This window comes from Haliaeetus albicilla, chromosome 4, assembly GCF_947461875.1.
Source record: "Haliaeetus albicilla chromosome 4, bHalAlb1.1, whole genome shotgun sequence".
In the NCBI taxonomy this organism is placed as follows: Eukaryota; Metazoa; Chordata; class Aves; order Accipitriformes; family Accipitridae; genus Haliaeetus; species Haliaeetus albicilla.
In genome coordinates, this window is record NC_091486.1 from 6,924,846 (window position 1) to 6,943,251 (window position 18,406).

The 18,406-nt window shown below is 39.1% G+C and overlaps 1 protein-coding gene and 1 long non-coding RNA gene across 6 annotated transcripts in view; one reads left to right on the forward strand and one right to left on the reverse strand.

The window, feature by feature from the left end:
• Positions 1–3,446, forward strand: part of LOC104324052 (von Willebrand factor D and EGF domain-containing protein) — a 190,416-nt gene extending 186,970 nt beyond the window's left edge. For all 5 annotated transcript variants that reach the window (XM_069780772.1, XM_069780769.1, XM_069780771.1 and 2 more), the window contains one exon: positions 1,887–3,446. Coding sequence is in view for 2 of the 5 variants with exons in the window: in XM_069780771.1 (XP_069636872.1) it covers positions 1,887–1,912 (26 nt within the window). In the remaining 3 variants the exon portion in view is untranslated. The remainder of the gene's footprint in view (positions 1–1,886) is intronic.
• Positions 1–18,406, reverse strand: part of LOC138685036 (uncharacterized) — a 151,425-nt gene that overhangs the window by 67,783 nt on the left and 65,236 nt on the right. The window lies entirely within an intron of this gene.

The following is an 18,406-nucleotide window of genomic DNA, read 5'->3' on the forward strand; positions in this document are numbered from 1 at the left end:
AAAGTCTTCCCTAATATGTTTGACTTCAGCTAACACATGCCTTCAGAATGGATATTTGGGGTGACTGCAGACAGGTCTGTGTAACATGAATACTTAGAAGTTTTTGCCCTTTTTGGTACTAAATATATGCTCCAACTTTCTTCACACATTTCTACCAAAAGAAAGCAAGACAGGGCCTTTGCAGTATTTTAATTTTCATAATATGTCCTATATTATATATAAACATTCATATATATATCCGCATCCAAAGAAGAGCAACGAAGCTGGTGAAGGGTCTAGAGCACAAGTCTTAGGAGGAGCAGCTGAGGGAACTGGGGTTGTTTAGCCTGAGGAAAAGGAGGCTGAGGGGAGACCTTATCACTCTCTACAGCTACCTGAAAGAAGGTTGTAGTGAGGTGGGTGCTGGTCTCTTCTACAGAGTAACTAGTGATAGGACAAGAGGAGATGGCCTCAAGTTGCGCCAGGGGAGGTTTAGATTGGATATTAGGAAAAATTTCTTCACCAAAAGGGTTGTCAAGCACTGGAACAGGCTGCCCAGGGAAGTGGTTGAGTCACCGTCCCTGGAGATATTTAAAAGACGTGTGGATATGGCACTTCAGGAGATGGTTTAGTGGTGGGCTTGGCAGTGTTAGGCTGATGGTTGGACTCAATGATCTTAAAGGTCTTTTCCAACCTATATGATTCTATGATTCTATAACTATATATATACATTTACACATACAAATATATACACATCTAAAATCCAGATACATATTTTAGTATAAATTTGTATATAGATAAATGGAAATGTGTAATATGACACAGACATGCACATACATGTTTATTTGTCCTCAATAAATATATATCACTCTTCCAGATATTACACACATTTTTCCCATGTAAACTCAAATCCTCACTCTAACTAAACCTGTCTAAATCCCAGCAGACACTTGTAGAAGTACGCTCCCTTTTCATATAAAATAAATGTGCCATGTACTATTCACAAACAAACAACTGCTACCTGGGTACATCACTATCAGAAACTAAGGTAAGGCATTTTACAGTCAAACAGGGAAGTAAAATTTGGATACATGATGCTAATATCAATGTTATCCTGTCATATCAAATAGAGATACATCATGATTAAGGAGCACCTTTCTTCTTGTCCTGAATAATAAATTAATGTCAACATCTTTATGTGCTTTGTAATATAGATTTCTATAAAACTGCCCTTCAAAATGGGTTCTTAAATCTATGTGCTAGCATAAAATAAAGCTTTTCATATCATCTATTATCTTGTTTTGGGATAAAGAAAATTCACTCATGTATTTAAACCAAGATGATATTCATGGACAATTTCTGCTGTATAAAAATGGGATAAGTGCACTGAAACGCTTTCAGGCAAGAAGCCAACAATCTCCATGCGTTATACGGAAGTGGCAGAGTGATTTTTTTAAGGCACACCTGCTTTAGATGAAAGAAATTGAATTCCAACTCCATAACTGTCAAGCTCCACCACAAATAATAGAGCCTAAGCCAAATCATTTCAGCAATATAGCTATTTTCCTGTTGAAGCGATGGAGCAGAAATCAGCCTTAGCTAGATGATATCACTTTATGTGCATGCTTTGGAAACAGTTCCATTCATCATTTCACTGCTTAATCCCTTTCAGTAACATGTTCTTCATTCCCTAGTTAATAAAAACTTTGGTTACCTAAGTCAAAATTGTGAAAAAAAATGTGGATTGTGATTTTGCCATAATTACATAAAAATTCCGAAGAAAATACAGTAACTACAATAAATTATTTGAATGCTTGCACATATTTTTTTCTTACATGACATCACATGCATGAGGCTGTTTCTTCTACAGTCCCTTAAGCAGCTGAATCCTCATTTCTTTTTTGCAGCTCCCAATAGGATGAAGATAACATAACTACAGCAGGACAATGAAGACAATCATTTGGGTATTGATAATCTGCCACCGAGCACGTTTTTCATTTGGGAAGATAGTGTGAAGAAATTGCTAGTTCTCTCCCTTCTACCCTCATATAATCACACAGAAGAATAAAAATAAAAAAAACAACCCTTCTCATATGTCAATAAACCTACATTTATTTTCAAACCTGTCTATGGCAAGGCTCAAATTCATGATCCATGGCTGTAGTGACACCATCACAATGACTGCTCCTGACAACAACAAGATTTTAAAATGGCACAGACTATTTTATAAAGATTTTTAGTGCCATGTTATTCTGCTTTCATTAAAATTTGAAGGCACAGATAAATTTCCTCATTTCTTCACATTTCTTTTTTTAAACAGGTATGTTTGCCCACAGTCTAGAGAAAAGCGAATCCATAAGATCCTGCTGCTTCTGAGAAATTTCAGTGACTACCAAGGGAAAGACCTCAATAATGTTTAACCAAACTAGCTCCAGCCTGTATTGTCTTTCCCTGAGTAACTGCTAGAGCCAAATGCTTTAGTTTCTTAAGTTGCTAATGTATCAGCATTTATTTGTGGAGGTATCAATGCAATACCTGGTGAAATGTTGGCTTTTATTTGCCTTTACACCTGAGTTCTTCTTTGCCCTCTGTAATGGCTATACATTGCTCTCAGGCAAGTTAATGGTCAACATGCCAAGGACACAGAAGGCCCCATGTAGCCATACAGTCTTAATCCCTGGAAGCATTTTATAAAACTAGCTCTCTAATCATACAGTAGGGGCTTAGTGAAATACTGGAAAACCTAGGTGCTCTCAGAAATCTGCATCCTAACCTGAAAATTCAGGTTTACAGAAATCTACCATTGGCGCACCTACCAGTGGCCAAAAGATGAGCCGCGTGTTTCATCGCAGGCAGTGGTACCGACGTGGGATGTGATGGAGCAGTGGCAGGAAACCTGGCGGGGAGAGGAAGGAGTGCAAGGAAGGGAATGAGGACACCAATTATAAGTTCACTTGGAAAAAAGAGTTTTGAACTGTCACCTCGGACAACTCGGGTTCAGTAAAGTAAATCCCAAACCATGCTCTGGGCATTCATGCTCTCTGTTCATTTGTCTCACTGGAAGATTCAGAGTAACCGAAAAAAGACCAAAATCTCAGTGCCTTGATGGAGGAATACAGAAGTTTTGACACTCCCTCACTCTTCCAAAAGCAACTTAGGGGAACAATGATACAAGTACGGATATTTTGATTGAACCTTCAGGGCTGCAACAGTAACTAGATGTAAGATTTGATCTGACCCTTACTGTCAATTTATAAGAATAAAAAATACTGACTGTGAGACCTTTGAATACTGCAAATTAAGGGTTTAAAAAAGCTTGGAATAACTGTCGCTACTATAATTCACAGAAACATTCCTCCTCCCTTTCATCCAGCTCCTAATAGTAGCATTTATTCCCCACGTCTAATATCGCAAAATGATTTAAATATATCCATTCTGTTTTCCAATAAATGATTCTCTATTCTTTATTTCTGAAGTTTCAACTTTCATTTTATGCTATGAACTGCTCCAATGTAAATAGTAAAAGAATAAAAAAGCAAATTACACTTGCCACTCCTTGCAAGTTTCCCTCAAACACTTAGACCAAGGACCAGACCTCAAGAATACTTGCTGTATTTTACTAATACATACTTATCTAGATCACAGTTAGCAATGTTAATATGAAGTTAAGTTTTTAGCATTCGCTTTAACAGTTCCAGGAAGACATTAATACTAAAACAGAGCATTGGCACCAGATGAGTATCTACAAGATTAAATTTAGGGTGGCAATTATGCCTTTCTTGAAGTACGGCCCCAATCAATAAAAAAAGATTTCTATTACCTTGTCTCCATAATGTCTACAAGAGACAGTGCTAATGAACAAACCCCCTTGCCAAGATTGGATTTCAAAACCTAAAATAGCTTTCAACACCTTGCAGCTTCTCACTGTATTTCTAGAAGTGACTATTTGAGACAATATACATCCCCATCTATTTTTAGGCAATTAGAAAGTTATTTTGCATCATTGAGGAAACTTTGTGTGTGATTATAAAACAGGAACAATCACTAATAAATAATAACGCTCAGGTTCCAGTATCTGATATCAAACTGTAGGTAACCTACAGTTACTGCAGTTTCACAGATCGTGTCAGTGTAACACTTCTTTTCTGGAGGATGAATTTGACACTGTTCCTTTCTCCCAGCCAGTTTAGCACTTAACTGATTTTCTTCCCCTGATTGTTCAATATACTTTGGTAAAAAGTCACCAGATGATACAGTGATGACTATATTCCCGGCTTGTGTTTTAAACAAGATATAGAATACTGTAAGAGAAAAATTATTCTCTAGAATTTCACAGGTGTTTTGCACCTTGAAAAATACCCTATAGAGAAATTTTCTTGCAAATACAGGGTCTTATTTTTCTAAACCTTCTCTTATAAGCCACTTCTTCTAATTGTCATGTGTCCAAAAATACTGCAAGGAGCTTAAGGTAGGAAGCAGTCTTACTAATTGCACTCTTCCAAAAAAATGTACCAGCTCACTATAGTTACTTGAAGTTACAAGTTACTTAGTTCTAACTTCTAACTGTCATTATGACTTCCAATACTCTCTGTTTGCTGAAGACTTATTTCAAAATACTATTAAAACCCAAAATAAATCATGACCTCTTGTTATGGGAATAGGAAACAGAACCATCAAGCAGAAGGGGGATTGTATGGGGTTTTTTTTCTTAATGTAAACCTTTTTAAGAGCACAGTCATTGGCAGATTTAACTCATTCATGGCTTATAATATTCATTCATGTGGATGTTTAAACATTAAGTCCCTGGCTCTAGTCTTTTGGAATTTTCATAGGGTTTGTGTTGTTTTCAAGAGAAAAGATGACACTAACACTTTTTCTGCCTACAAAGAAGGAGACTGCAATAAGTAGGAGGGAGTTAATTTTTCTTGCCAAAAAGATGGGGCAGGTTATATGCTTCATTGGACATACGTATGTATGCACATATATGTGTACCTCCACAGTACATTAGCTTAAAACCTCCTAGAAATTGCTGTGAGGCAAAGAAAATGCCCTTAATGGAAAAATAGCCTTGCTATTCGGTATTCCAGAAAGAAAAATACCATTTTCTTTTCGTTTAAAAAGGGCTTTTTCTCTCATGTTAGGAAGTGCAATGTAAGTTGAAAGAAGTGCATGTACTCCCTGCAGAATAAGTAGTTAGATAAGACATCTTAACTCCTTTTAGAATGAGCAGAGCTTTGCTCCAGAAATGTACCACTTTCGGCAGGGCCTGCAGATGTCATTCCTTGGTTTATCCATAAATAAGTACAGCAGCAGCTCAACAGCAGAAGCCACTAATTCTGTCCTAGGGAGACCACCCTGTGAGAGACTGAAAGAGTTAGTGTCTCAAACATCGTGGTGGGGCAAGTTCTGCCTAACTTATAAACTCTGCATAACAACGAACCCTGCATAGCAAGGAACCACAGGTGAACAGAAGCCGATCAGCACAGATCAGCACAGGACATCAGCAACAGGACAGGGAGGGCCTGCCAGAGGGTGCGCAGCTCCGTGTTCTGATGTGCTGTTCTGATACGCTGAGCAGGGCAGCTCACCATCCATGGCCAAAGATCAAAAAATGGTCACGTCTGCAGGGAAGGAGAAGTTACTCCCCAAACGACCCCCAAGCCCACTGACCCATTTCCCGAAGGTTCTGAAAGCACAAACCATTTAGCCTAATGAGTTTGAGTGCCCACCCGAAGGAGGGGCAAGGATGATAAAAGGACACAAACTGAAGTCCCACATGCGTGCGCCCACCAGAACTGGACCCGTTGGCTGACTGGACCAACGCTGGACCCAGGACTGGTGACATCTTTCTCTTTTCTTGTTCTCTGCCTCTCTCCCTCTCTCTCCTTTTCATAATCCCTACACCTCATCCCTTTAAGACATAAAAACATTGACCAAGTCTGGGACTAGGGGTGGATCCAGCCGTCCCTAGGCTCTTCTGTAAGAAGGAGTCTAGAAAGCAAGGGGGGGTCTGCTCTGAACCTCAAGACTCAACAGGAGGGATCTCCTTCTTCCCTGAATCGATGTATATGGTTACCATGGGTTACAGGCGTTATTGAGGCAGCTCCATGCCAATTCCTGTTGTGAGAAACCCCGCCACCTATTGTTATACCTTCCAAGTTCAGGTCGCTTCTGCCATGAATAAAATGTTCAACTGATTGTTTGGTGTCGTTTCACCTTAATTTAGCCCGAGGGAATTCCAAACTCACCATGAATCCCTGGTCTGTCCAGCCTGGGTCTTGACACACCCATAGGGGAGAGAAGCATGGTCTATGTGTATTTAATGCTCAGCCTTCCTGCCAGAAAACCCTGTTTTGTATGGGTCACTGAAAAAACAGCAGATGATGGATTGAAATGAGTACATTTGGGGGCTCAATTCAAGCTGATGACATGTTGAGGGGGTCTGCCAACTCATATGTCATGTCCCAAATGAAAAAGACTTTGGAATACTCCATATACATAAATAAACACATGTAGAAATATGCATAAAATTATTTTCACTTTAAATTATTTAACTACAAAAGTTGTGGAGCATGACATGCTCTGTGGGCCTAATACTACATCTTTATGCTCAATTAATTTAACTTTAGTATCAGTTGGAAAAGGAGCAGGACATACCAGAAAATACATGGTATGCATAACAATAGGTACCTCTAAGATTACTGTTTATACTTCAGCCAACTAATTCATACTCAGGAGCTCTGGGTAGGAGCTGCCACATCCAAAATTAATGTTCATTATTCAGAACAAGTTTTCATTGTGCTTGAGAACAAAAGCTCTGGATCGATCCCCAGGCACATGCAAGGCAGGTTTGGAAAGGAGGAAGGTCTCTGCCTTACAAGACACAGACATTACTCTCTCTTCTATATTGCTTCCTATTTGTATCAGCTGAGATCTGGGAGACTTGACATTAGCCAGTTTCCCCTAGGAAGAGGAACACATGGATGCACTGTGCGGTTCATTTATGTGAGTTCCAAGCCCTGCACTGTGAACAGAGATGGGTAAGCAGCCGTGCGGAGCTCCTCCTGCAGAGGTGAAGTCAGGCTCCTGCAGCACAGTCCACACGTGTCTTCTCTTGGTGCCTTCTTTCCTTATCCAAGAGGATGGGTTCTGCCTCTGTGCTCCTAAACTAAGAAACAAATTGTCCAGAGGTGCCTTTCTTTTCTGCCTTTGCCTGAGTCACAGGCAACTCAGTTCCAAATTAGACACGTTAGTTGAGCTCTTCAGAGTTCAAAGTATTATGTCCTTCTCTCTCTCCTGTGCCAGAGCCAGTTCTGTTATTACCTTCCCATTAGACAGGTAACACTTCCCCAAACTCTGCAGCTAACCTGGCTTGGAGAAGCCCCTCTGTTAAAAGTGATCAAAAAATGGAAAGTGCTTCTGAGGAAAAACCCTGACTAGACAAATTCTCAGTCTGAACCAGAAAGAACTTTTATCCTAACGATCATAATTTTGTCAAAAATTTTTGTACTAACTTTACTCTCAAAATTTTACTCTTCTATCATGATAGCGTTCCTAATGGGATCAGCCAATTTCCCAGGTGATTTCTTTGACATCTGGTTAAGACTATTTTTCCCCCTGTTTAGAAGTAATTTCGATCTAGACATGTAACTTGCTGGCATTTGTACTGCACAGGAAGATGGGAATAACTTGTGATAAGTTTACTGAGAGAATACAGAAGCTTTTAATCAGTCTGCCTTAGAGCCATGAGAAGAAAGAAACATCCTCCTGGTCTGCTCGTAAGTCGCCCCCTTTTTCCTTTCTTTTTTTCCCCAAAGCAGCTTTCGGCATGCATCACCCATGACTGATTTATTAGATTGTTAGTGCTGTCAGAGTCCGTGTCAGGTATAAGACAGATTTGTCATAAGGGTGTAGCAAAACCAGATTACCCTATTCAAAAGCTGCATGCCTTCCCTATACTCTGTGCCAAGCTTCTGATAGCCAACAAAGAGTTTGTTACTAACATCGATGTCTCAGAGAAAGAAGATCCAAGCCTTTGTGGTCATCAAGCCTGTTTATTTCACATTTTAACTAAGTCTGGGGTATTGAAAAAGAATTTCAATGGGCACAAAATGAAGCAGCCTATCTGTTTAATACCACAAGCCACTATCAACCTAATATGTTCCTTTGCCCTTTAATACAGAGACCATTTCAAAATCTTTCTCCTGCTATTAAAACACTTTTAAAAGCTTATGCCCTTATAAACCAAGCAATCATTTTCCCCTCGACAGCTATGACCTGCCATTACTTTACAAGACCAAATTACTGAAGAAGACTGGAGGTTCATGAAGGCAAGCGGCAGAGGTTTCCTGCAGGAGATAAAAATGACCAAAGCACTATTCACACACAAAATGAAATTCAAACCTGGTTTTATTCTCTTTCTTCATACATAACAGGAACTATTTTTGCAACATCTTCTTGGAAACATCTGAGGATAAAGATAGAAGTCAAGACATATGCAATGAGCTAAACAGAATTGTTTTAAAGACTGTAGCTAGAAAGATCAAGATGGAAAACCATCAGTTATTGAAATTATGCAAGGTTCAGGCTATTGTAAAATAAATCAATATAATAAATAGGGTGGTATCTGAACAAGGCAAAAGCACAGAGATTAATACTGACATAAGGATATATAGATATTACAAAGTAAGCCCAGCATATTGATTTCCCTTTCCTTAAAAAAACAGAATAGGAGGAGAGGAATGAATCCAAAATACACAAAAGAAAGCTAGGCTCAGTCTCAAGGTAGCAAAAGCTGAGAGTGAATTTTTGAGTCATAAGGTCTGAAAAAAACCCAACCAAACAGAAAAGAACCTGAGCAAGGTTACAGCAGCAGTAGAAAGGAGCTGGGGGACGGGGGCGGATAGGATCTAAATTAGTAGCTATTGCACTAGAGACTGCCTGGATTAAAAAAGAAAGCTAAAGAAGGTTTACATAAAATAATAGGAAATTATTATAGGCCTGTAAAGTGGATTACAGTCTAAACATGAATATGTTTACATGTGAAGAGTATTTAAAGGGTGGCTACAAAGAAGATGGAGACTCTCTTTTTACAAGGAGTCACATGGAAAAGATGAGGGGTAATGGGTACAAGTTACTCCTGGGAGATTCCAATTGGACACAAGGAAAATTTTTCACAATGAGGACTATCAGCCATTGTAATAATCTCCCCAGGGATGTGGTGGATTCCCCAAGACTGGATACTTTTGAGATTCAATTGGACAGGGTGCTGGGCCATCTTGTCTAGACATGCTTTTTCCAAGAAAGGTTGGCCCAGATGATCCCTGAGGTCCCTTCCAACTTCGTATTCTATGATTCTATGAAATCTCTTTAAAAGGTTAAAACATTGATCATGAAGGGGCTGCATATATGCTCATCTTAAACTGAGGGAATCTATCAGTGGAAATGCTTATGAGATCTGTATAATCATGGCACCTGTTGTGTTTTCAAATAATTGAGGGAATCAGACTCAAACCAAATGAGTTAACTTGATATAACTGATCTGTAGATGCTAAACACATGGTTTTGCAGGAAGTACACGAATCTACTGTTCATGCCTTTACTTTTGGAAATTATACTGCTTAGGTGGAAGAGAACTGCACTTGTATAATCCAAGGTTTCAACACAAAAAATAAACTAGTACCAAAAAGGGCCTCAAGGGGATGTTAAATTGCTCTTCCACCTCAAATATTCCTGGAACTATTCATAAAGCAGAAGGTACCCAAATAAGGAAAATGGATTTTCTACTGAGCTGTGACTAGCCAGTCATCACAACAGAAAGTGATGGGATTTGAACAGGGCCATGAACCCAAGTTCTCTGAAGTCCAAGTCCTGAGCTGCGCATTATATAAACACACAGGTTTTACTATCTATATACAAGCACTGGACAAATGAAACACACCTGTGAAATGAAGAAATCAGATGCAACAAGGCAAGGGTCTTTCTACAGGTCTGACAAGACGCTTCTGCCAGATCCAACCATCTCTCCACTGCCAAGGGCAGTGAGCCAACTGAGATCCTCCAAGAGACCAAGGAGGAGGCAGATGGGGAGGCCTCCACGGCCTGAGTGGGCAGGAGGAACAGAAGCGACTTCCAGTGAAGCCAAGAGGAGAGCAGAAGCAGCAGTGGCCGTGCTCACACAGCTTTCTGGATGCTGTGGTTTTCCTAGTAGCTGGTTCTACCAAGCCAGACCATGCCTATTCCAACACAAGCTTAGGGCCGAGAGCTGAACGCAAATCTCTGAAGTCCCAGACCAATGCTCTTACAATAACACTATCTTTCCTTTCTAAAGACACTGACTTTAGTTTGGTCTTGCTATGTTAGAAAAAAGGAGCCAATTATATCAAATAAGTAATATTGAACACTAGTCAAAAATCTTAATTCTTTCAAAGACTACTTGACTGGTTTAAGGTCACAGGGCACCACAAGGGCAAGCTAAAACCCAGACAAACCAAAATCAAGGCAAGTGTTTCCAAGGCCACGTTGTCACCATGTAGTCCACAGTTCAACTGAAACAAACTTTAGAAAGCAAAGTTCCAGCTATTTTAAACCCATTTTAATACCTTAGTTATAGTATGAACCTAAATGCACTTGTCCACTCATTCCAGTTAATGAGCAATCTGAGAACTAATAAATATTCCATAGACATGTGAGAAATTGTCCCTGTGTTTAAAGAGAAAAGTTCCGTGCCAGCAGCCTGGCACTACAAACTGCTTCTAATGTTTGTGTGGTGTTTTATGTCCATGAAAAGAAATCTTAATCTGCAATTTTAATACTGTACTGACTACTACAGTACTGCAATCTGTTACTGCCTGAGAGCGCTGGAGAGTGTTTTGCCTAGATGCTGTAGGCTAAGCCCTGTCCTTGGGTGCAAGGGCACAGCAAGATGCATCTGTATACTTGAGGGCTAAATTTAGATGAAGGAGAAAAGGCCACATGAGATACAGAGTTCCACTTTGGATCATTTCATGCTTGGATTTGTAGTCAGTAGCTTTAAATTTTCCAAGTTAAGAGAGGGCACCTGCAATACACTCAATTTTATGCAAGTTAGGCGTGCTCACAGATTCATAGTACACTGCTGAAGTAGCTCCTATTTGAGCAAAGTTTGTACAAATTTACTAACAGAAAGGGGGGGGGGATTAAAACAACAGCAAAACAAATTAAGCAGGAGTTCAGAAGGTTTTCTGCCTAATTTTGAGCTCAAGCTTTCTCAAGATCAAACAGTCTCACAGCCCTTTTATACACACAAAGGAAGATGCCTGAAGGAAAGCAGAATCCCCTCTGACTCCACAGCTGTACGGAGAAGCGTACGCTTTGCCTGCCGTACTGAAGCCAGGCCAAAAGTAATTCCAGCTCCTGGCTTTCCTACACCTCTCTGTAGCCCCTCTACATGCTGTTCAACACCACCTTATCTATGCTGGAGTTTCAGTTACAGACACTTTTGCCCATATATCCCGTAGCCAAGGTGTATCACGTCAGGTAAACATTCAGTGTGCACCAGTTGACCTACCTAAAACCTAAAAACCGTCTGCATTTCTTCCTTGGGCTCCCTAGAGAGCGAGCACGCAGGCAGCAGGAACTATTCAGTATACCAACTCAAGAGCTTAAGTGAGCTAACAAGCAAGTGAACCCTCACAAAAGAGAGAATTTCTTTGATTTCAAAAGCTTATATTTTTTTATAAAGCCACAGAACTGAAGTTCGGAGAAAAGAAGAGCTTGTAACTGAATTCTAGGCTGTGGATTTATCAGTCCATAATAGCAAAACAAAAAACCTGAAATTATTTGCAAATTAGAAAGATGTCTAGTAGGCATTGGGATTTGAAGCCAGCACTCAGGGTATATTTATTGAAAAGCATAGTGTCGTTATTGAATATGCCATACAAACTAAGCAGAGATTACTTTACGTTAACAAAATTACAGCAAGACTTATCGAAGACAAAAGCTAAAACATTATTAAATAATAAACTTCCATTAAAAATTATAAAATGATTGTTTACTTCTCTTGCATAGAAGTAGCTACTGGAGAACACAAATCCAACTGGACATTTATTGGGCACAATGCACTTTTTAATTAGTAATTTACAGGTAAAATAATGTATAACTCAGAGACACAATCAGATCAAGCTTGGCCTTTAGATTTTCCAAAAATTAGTTTAATATTACTGTATGGTTTATCATTGTTTTATAACATTACTACCAAGACAATGGAAATGTTTACATTTTATCTTTCTAATCGTGTAAACAATTCCTAGTGAAAAAATATGCCAGCTCAGAGCATCAAAACTTGGAATGGACTTGGATCAAAATATATAAGGAAAAGGAGAAAAAAAAAATTATTTTATTATATCATCCATCTTCAAAACGAGAGAAAATAAATACATTTTCCAGCCAATATGAGATTTCAAAATGTAAAGCCTTACATTGTATATGGGTAAAATTACTTATTTCCTATTTTTGTAATATTTTTATTACCACTAAATACACCTCGATTCCTATCTCCTCCCTTTTATACACTGCTCATATCAGCAGAGAATAGGTAAAAGTCTGGTTTTGCGCTTCATAGCCCTTCATAACCAAGTGAGGCATTACAGCAGAGAAGTCCTTCAGCTTGCACCAGACTTTCTTGGTCATTTTAAGACCTACCATGTCTTCTCTCCTTTAGGCTCTGTTTCTCCCACTTGTTACTCCCCCATCTTGTTTTCACACTGCTTATCATTCCCACTGCTCTTCTCTACACTTCTGTAATGGTCAAGACCTTTCCCAAGGTCCAGTTTCCCCACCCGAGTGCAGGGAAAAAACTGAGCCCTTTGGGTGCCAGGCAACATTAATACTAACACAATACTTTTCTTGATATATCCCTGAATGCTTTTTGACTTCTACGTAGCAGGACACTATTATCTCATATTTTGTCTATGATCCACTGTAATCCTCTATATGCTTTTTTACAAAAATGCTGTCTAACCGTCTGGTACTCAGGCTGCTAATTGTTCCTGCAGAGTGTGGTATGTTGTACTTTCCATGGTGGACCAGCATCTTATTTTTTCAGACAACTGCTCCAATTTATTAAACTTATTTTGAATCCTAACCCTACCTTCCAGTTTACGTGCAGCCCACTGCAGCTGTGTATTACCTGGAGATTTTGTAGGCAGGATCTCTGTTCTACCATCCCAGTCACTCGCAAAAACAGGCTGTCACCAAACACAGGGCAGACCCAACGGAGCCTCACTAGCAAAATGTGTCCACGCAGATACTGTGAACCATCAGTAACTCCTCAGATTTGCTCCCTCCTCTCCCCACAGCAAATGCACCTGCACCAGGTTTCCTCAGCTTACTTCTGAAAAAAGTTCTGACACAGCTGGAAAAGGCAATGAAGGCTACATACACATAGAGACAAAATCCTCTGTCATCCGCCTGCTCCTCATTTTTCCTTTCTTTAAGCGGATCCCATTGCAAATCAAAGCCCTAGAAACAGGTGATATTCTTTCCTCCTTATCTTTGATTTCAAAATGGAAGTATGATGGATATTGTGATAGAAATGAGAATAGACACATTAGTCCATAATAATCCTGTGTTCTCAAATAACTTAAGGCACTGGTTCAGCTTCACTCATTCAGCAACACAAAACATTATTTATTGGCTGTTAAAGAAATATATGGCAGTACTCCATGGCAAATTCATCCTTGTTTTGAAACATATGTTATCAGTGCTCAGAAGGGAACTGTAAGTATAGATTTTAAAAATAGTCTTGCAAAAACATTATCTCTGAAAAACTGAAAGTGAAGCTGCCGGAATACAGTTTGATACCATATTGTTGATAATGTCTGGAGACGTCACAGTAGCACATTTTCCATATTTCCAACATAATTTCTAAAACACAACTGAAAGCACAGAGAAGTGCTGTGCTCCCAGCATTGATGGCAGATGCTGGAGGAAAGGCAGCGCTCAGTCGGGCTGCCCTCCTTCCACACGTCCCCTGCCACAGGCTCAAACCACAAACACACAGCACACGCTTGGGGCGTGTGGGACAGCACGCCACTTGAAATCAGAGCATTTTTAATCCTCCAGACACCACAATAGAGGTCAAATACCATTTACAGTGTTTAATATTTTATTTTTAGGAAGACTGATGACATTATAGCTCATTGGATATTTATGAAGAGACTGAGTAGTCTCATTTTCATGGGGAGTGAGCGCCGTGGACAGAAACGTTCACACAAAACCCAGCTGTTGATGATCTGCATTGGGAATTTTTTGCTATCCTACCCAACATCGACATTTTTAAAACTGTCAAGCCTTATTTTGAGCAAAGCAGCCTGTTTTGTTGGTGTTTCCATACAGCAGAAGGCATATCGAGGGAACAGAAAAAGGCAGGGAGCATTCAGTAACACAGTTTCATTAAGTCATTGCAGCACAACTTAATTTGGCTGTAGGACATTATTTTCCATGGAAACTCCGGTTTGTGCTAATACGACTCTACAGGAGGTCTAATGGGAAATGTCTGATACATTTAGGGGGAGCGGAGGAAGGAGTGCCTTGATGCACCCCATGGGCCCTCAGCTGCCGGGATCGGGGCTTACGAGAGCAGAACTGTCTTTAGGTTTGTCTCCAGCTTCCCAAAATGCTGGAACCCCTCAAGCTCCCGGGACACAGTTGCAGGAGCTGGAAGGGCAAACTGTGCCTGCCAATGCCTGGGACACGGGATGGCCCATCGCGTCGTGCAAGACCACTGCTCAGACCCCTCTTCGTAGCAGGAATAACCTGACAAGAGTTATTTTGTCCCAGGCTTCTCCAGACTGGCCAAAGCCACATCTACAAAGCCACTCTGGATGCCAGGGAAGAGCCCTGCGGGCAGCAGGTCCCACAAGCCCATCCTCCCCACCACGGGCACTGACACCATGGGGCTGCCAGGTAATGTAACCACTTCTGCAATGGCAACAGGAGAATCAGGATTGCAAGAGCAATAGTCTGTAACAGCATCTACTGAGACGATGCTTAAAGTTTGTTTTTCTCCTAAAAACAGGCCATTTATCTTTTAAAAGTTTCTATGTCAGGCTGTCAGTGACAGAGAATGCCAGACTGCTACTTATCCTTTCAGCCCTAACAATACCCTCATAAATGAAGTGGTAATGGCCTTTAATTGTAAGAACACACTTTTCCATAGGATCCTTGATTCAGCTGGTGCACTCTGTGGACACAGGAAGGGGCCAGAGTCAGATTGCATGCAGTCTGCCATAAACCTGGCATTTCTTACTTCTGAGCACAGGGCAGATTTCCTCCTCTTCACTCAGGCACCTTCCCTGGTTAAATTCTGATAGCTAGAAAAAATGGTACTAACTGCCTGCAAGGTGAGAAAAGATTGTGGAAATAACCTCTGCTGGAGATACTAGGGGGTGAGAGTGAGATGTAGATAAAGAGGTAAATAAGGAAGAGGTGAGGAACATTACAAACTTCAGTGCTTGCAGGCTTCACTTAAAAATATATAAATAAAATGTAGAGTTATGATAATCAGAACAGAGTAATAAAGTATTATCTGCTAATCTTTTGAATTTTAAGTGCAGCTGTCGGCTCCACACAAGCAGGGCTTGTTACTTTTTAACGTCCCTTAGAGACCTTCCACTGTCTCGACTACTTTCTATCACATTATATCACATGTACAGTTTTCCAATTAGTTGGGATACTTGATAGAAGTTTTTCCCCTTAAAAAAGTCAATTTTACAAGCAAGAAAAGCTTTAAAAGTGAGGCAGCATTTTACCAGATTAGTACATCATTTTCATTAACTGAACTTCATCTATTATGTTATGTAAAAGAAAACAGTTACACATAGATAGACAGATAGAAAATGTATTGAATTTAATTTCTAGAGCTATGCTACTTAAAATCTGATTATTTTCTAATAGTTGAACAACCTTATTATTTTAAAAGTAAAAGATTATATTGAAGGTAAATACTATTGTCACAGTTAACATGGTAGAATAACATTCACTATTCATCTCACATGACATCCATGTCACAATAATAAATAATTGTTCAATTTACTGATTATATCCACACTAAAATACTTCCTCTTATTTCTAAATTATTTACTCTAGGTTGTACAATGTATTTTACAATTTTTATCATTAATAAATGCAAAGTTGATCTGTAACAAACCACTGCTTTCAAGTTTAAAAGCAAGAATTTAATGTTAATGAGAGTGGTCTAAATATCTGGTATTTCAGGTGGTGGCCTACTAAAAAGCATTATTGTTTATTTTTTCTCATAATTTTATTTTGTTTCAAATGAATGAAAGACAGTCGTGCCATTTTTAATTCTATTTTACGTGGCATTTACAAAGATAATGAGATAATGCATCTTTTAACTTATTAAAGTGGTTAGCACACTTGCTTTCTACCTGATCTGAAGGAAAGAGTTATCAATAAACCTTGAGTTCATTTTAGCTTAGTGTGGTTTTATGTCTAATGCAACCTATTAACAGAAAAAGAAGTGAGGTGTAAAATTCACTACTCCTTCAGAACTTCTTCACCTGGAAGTTGGCATCTAGCATCAATGCTAAAATAAAACAGTATAATGCAGTAATAGTTTGAAATACTGCAAAGTCTATGTAATAAAGCTTACTGTTAGCACAAAGTATTATAGAGTTTTAACCTCTAAGACAGCAAGAGGCAGGAGAAAAAAAAGCTACAGGTTTATTTCCCTAAAATTTCCCATCTTTGTGAACATTGGTTTAGCTCCACTGGTTTGTAGCAAATTGAAGCCTGCAACTTCACAAAGCTCCAATAAAATGCATAATGTTCAATTTCCCACTTTCTGAAACTCTCTGTCCATTATCATAAAGGACTTAAATATATATCACTTAATTCTGAAACTATGTGTTTAACATACAGAACAGACACAAATTAACCACAGGTACAGGCTTATGACTAAAAATTCAGGCAAAAAAGTGTTAAAAGCATTATGAAATCTGTTATTATCTCCATTATTAATATACACCACAGCTATAAGATGCATGCCTATTTATCCCTGCCTCTCTGATTTTAATATAAATGTTCTGACCTCAGATAAATAAACAAAGAAATGTAACTAAACTTTACTAAGGTTGTTTTATTTTATTATGAAATCTAAGGCTTTTTTTAAAGGTAAACAGACTATGAAAATACACTATAGCTACTGCATTTTAAAAAAATGTAGGTTATGACATATTCTCCAGCTGTTCTGGGGAAAGCAGTAACAATTATGAGAAAGCCCCTTAAGGTTATAAATGGATTTTCCATAAACTATCATATCTTTCCAGCTATTATATTAATTTCCTTCTCACTGCCTCTACTAACTTTACCAATAACATCTTTTCAGCCTTCTTATGCAACAACCTAAGTAATATTCCATGTAGCTGAATATTTATTTTTGAGAGATCAGGCTCAAGGCTCATCTGAAGGAACCTACCTCTTGGGAAATACTCTTTTAACTGTGATGCATTCTTCTACTTGGCCTTCTATAAAGAGATTTTTATGCAGTAGCATTCTTCTGACAACATCTTGCTCGCACCAAGGGACAGAAAGTGGTCAGTCTATTGACATATAAGTTGTTCTCTTGCCAGGTTTTTCGCTTTTTTTTGCCTTTTTTTTTTTTTTTTTTTAAATTAGCACCCATTCTGATTTCTTCCATTTCCCAATATACATGGCTACGTCTTGTTTACCATAGGAGGGAGCAGAACACATTGTAGGAATGAGTTAACCATACGTACCATCTTGGAAGACCCTGCCAGTCTCTCGTTTCTACAGGGCTGACTCGAAAGACTGTGTTAGGACTGAGTTCAGGACTAGGGGAGAGAAAACATCAATTTTAATCCTAAATCTGCCACAAATTTACCATAGACCTTCAGCAAAGGCATTAGAATGTTCTATACTTGAATAACCTCCATTATTAAGATGTATAAAGAGCTTTCCTTGTTTTGAAAACCTTTCCTTTAAAAGGCTAACCTCATGAAAAGTATTAATGGAGAATAAATCCCTTATGGTCCACCAGTCCTCTAGGCATGTCTCACCATTACCTACTGCAACAGTACCTCCAGAAGCATCACACAAACGTAAGGATTAGTGGTGAACCAGGCCAGTTATGAACTCGTCTGCCTTCCTGTGTTTCTCTACTTCCTTACACATTCTTCACCATCACAGTGTTTGAATCGTCCATGTCTCAGTGACGCATCATGGCTCATGAATGAAACACCTGTGAACCCCTTTGCCTTTAGATCACATATGGAGCAGAATCTTGCTTTTGATCTGAATTTGAGTTTTGCTATGAGTGAAAATTCATTCTTGGCACATGATAATCCAGTCTGGCAATAGTTCTCTTCCCTGCTATTCTTGATAGTCTTCCAGCAAAACAACTAAC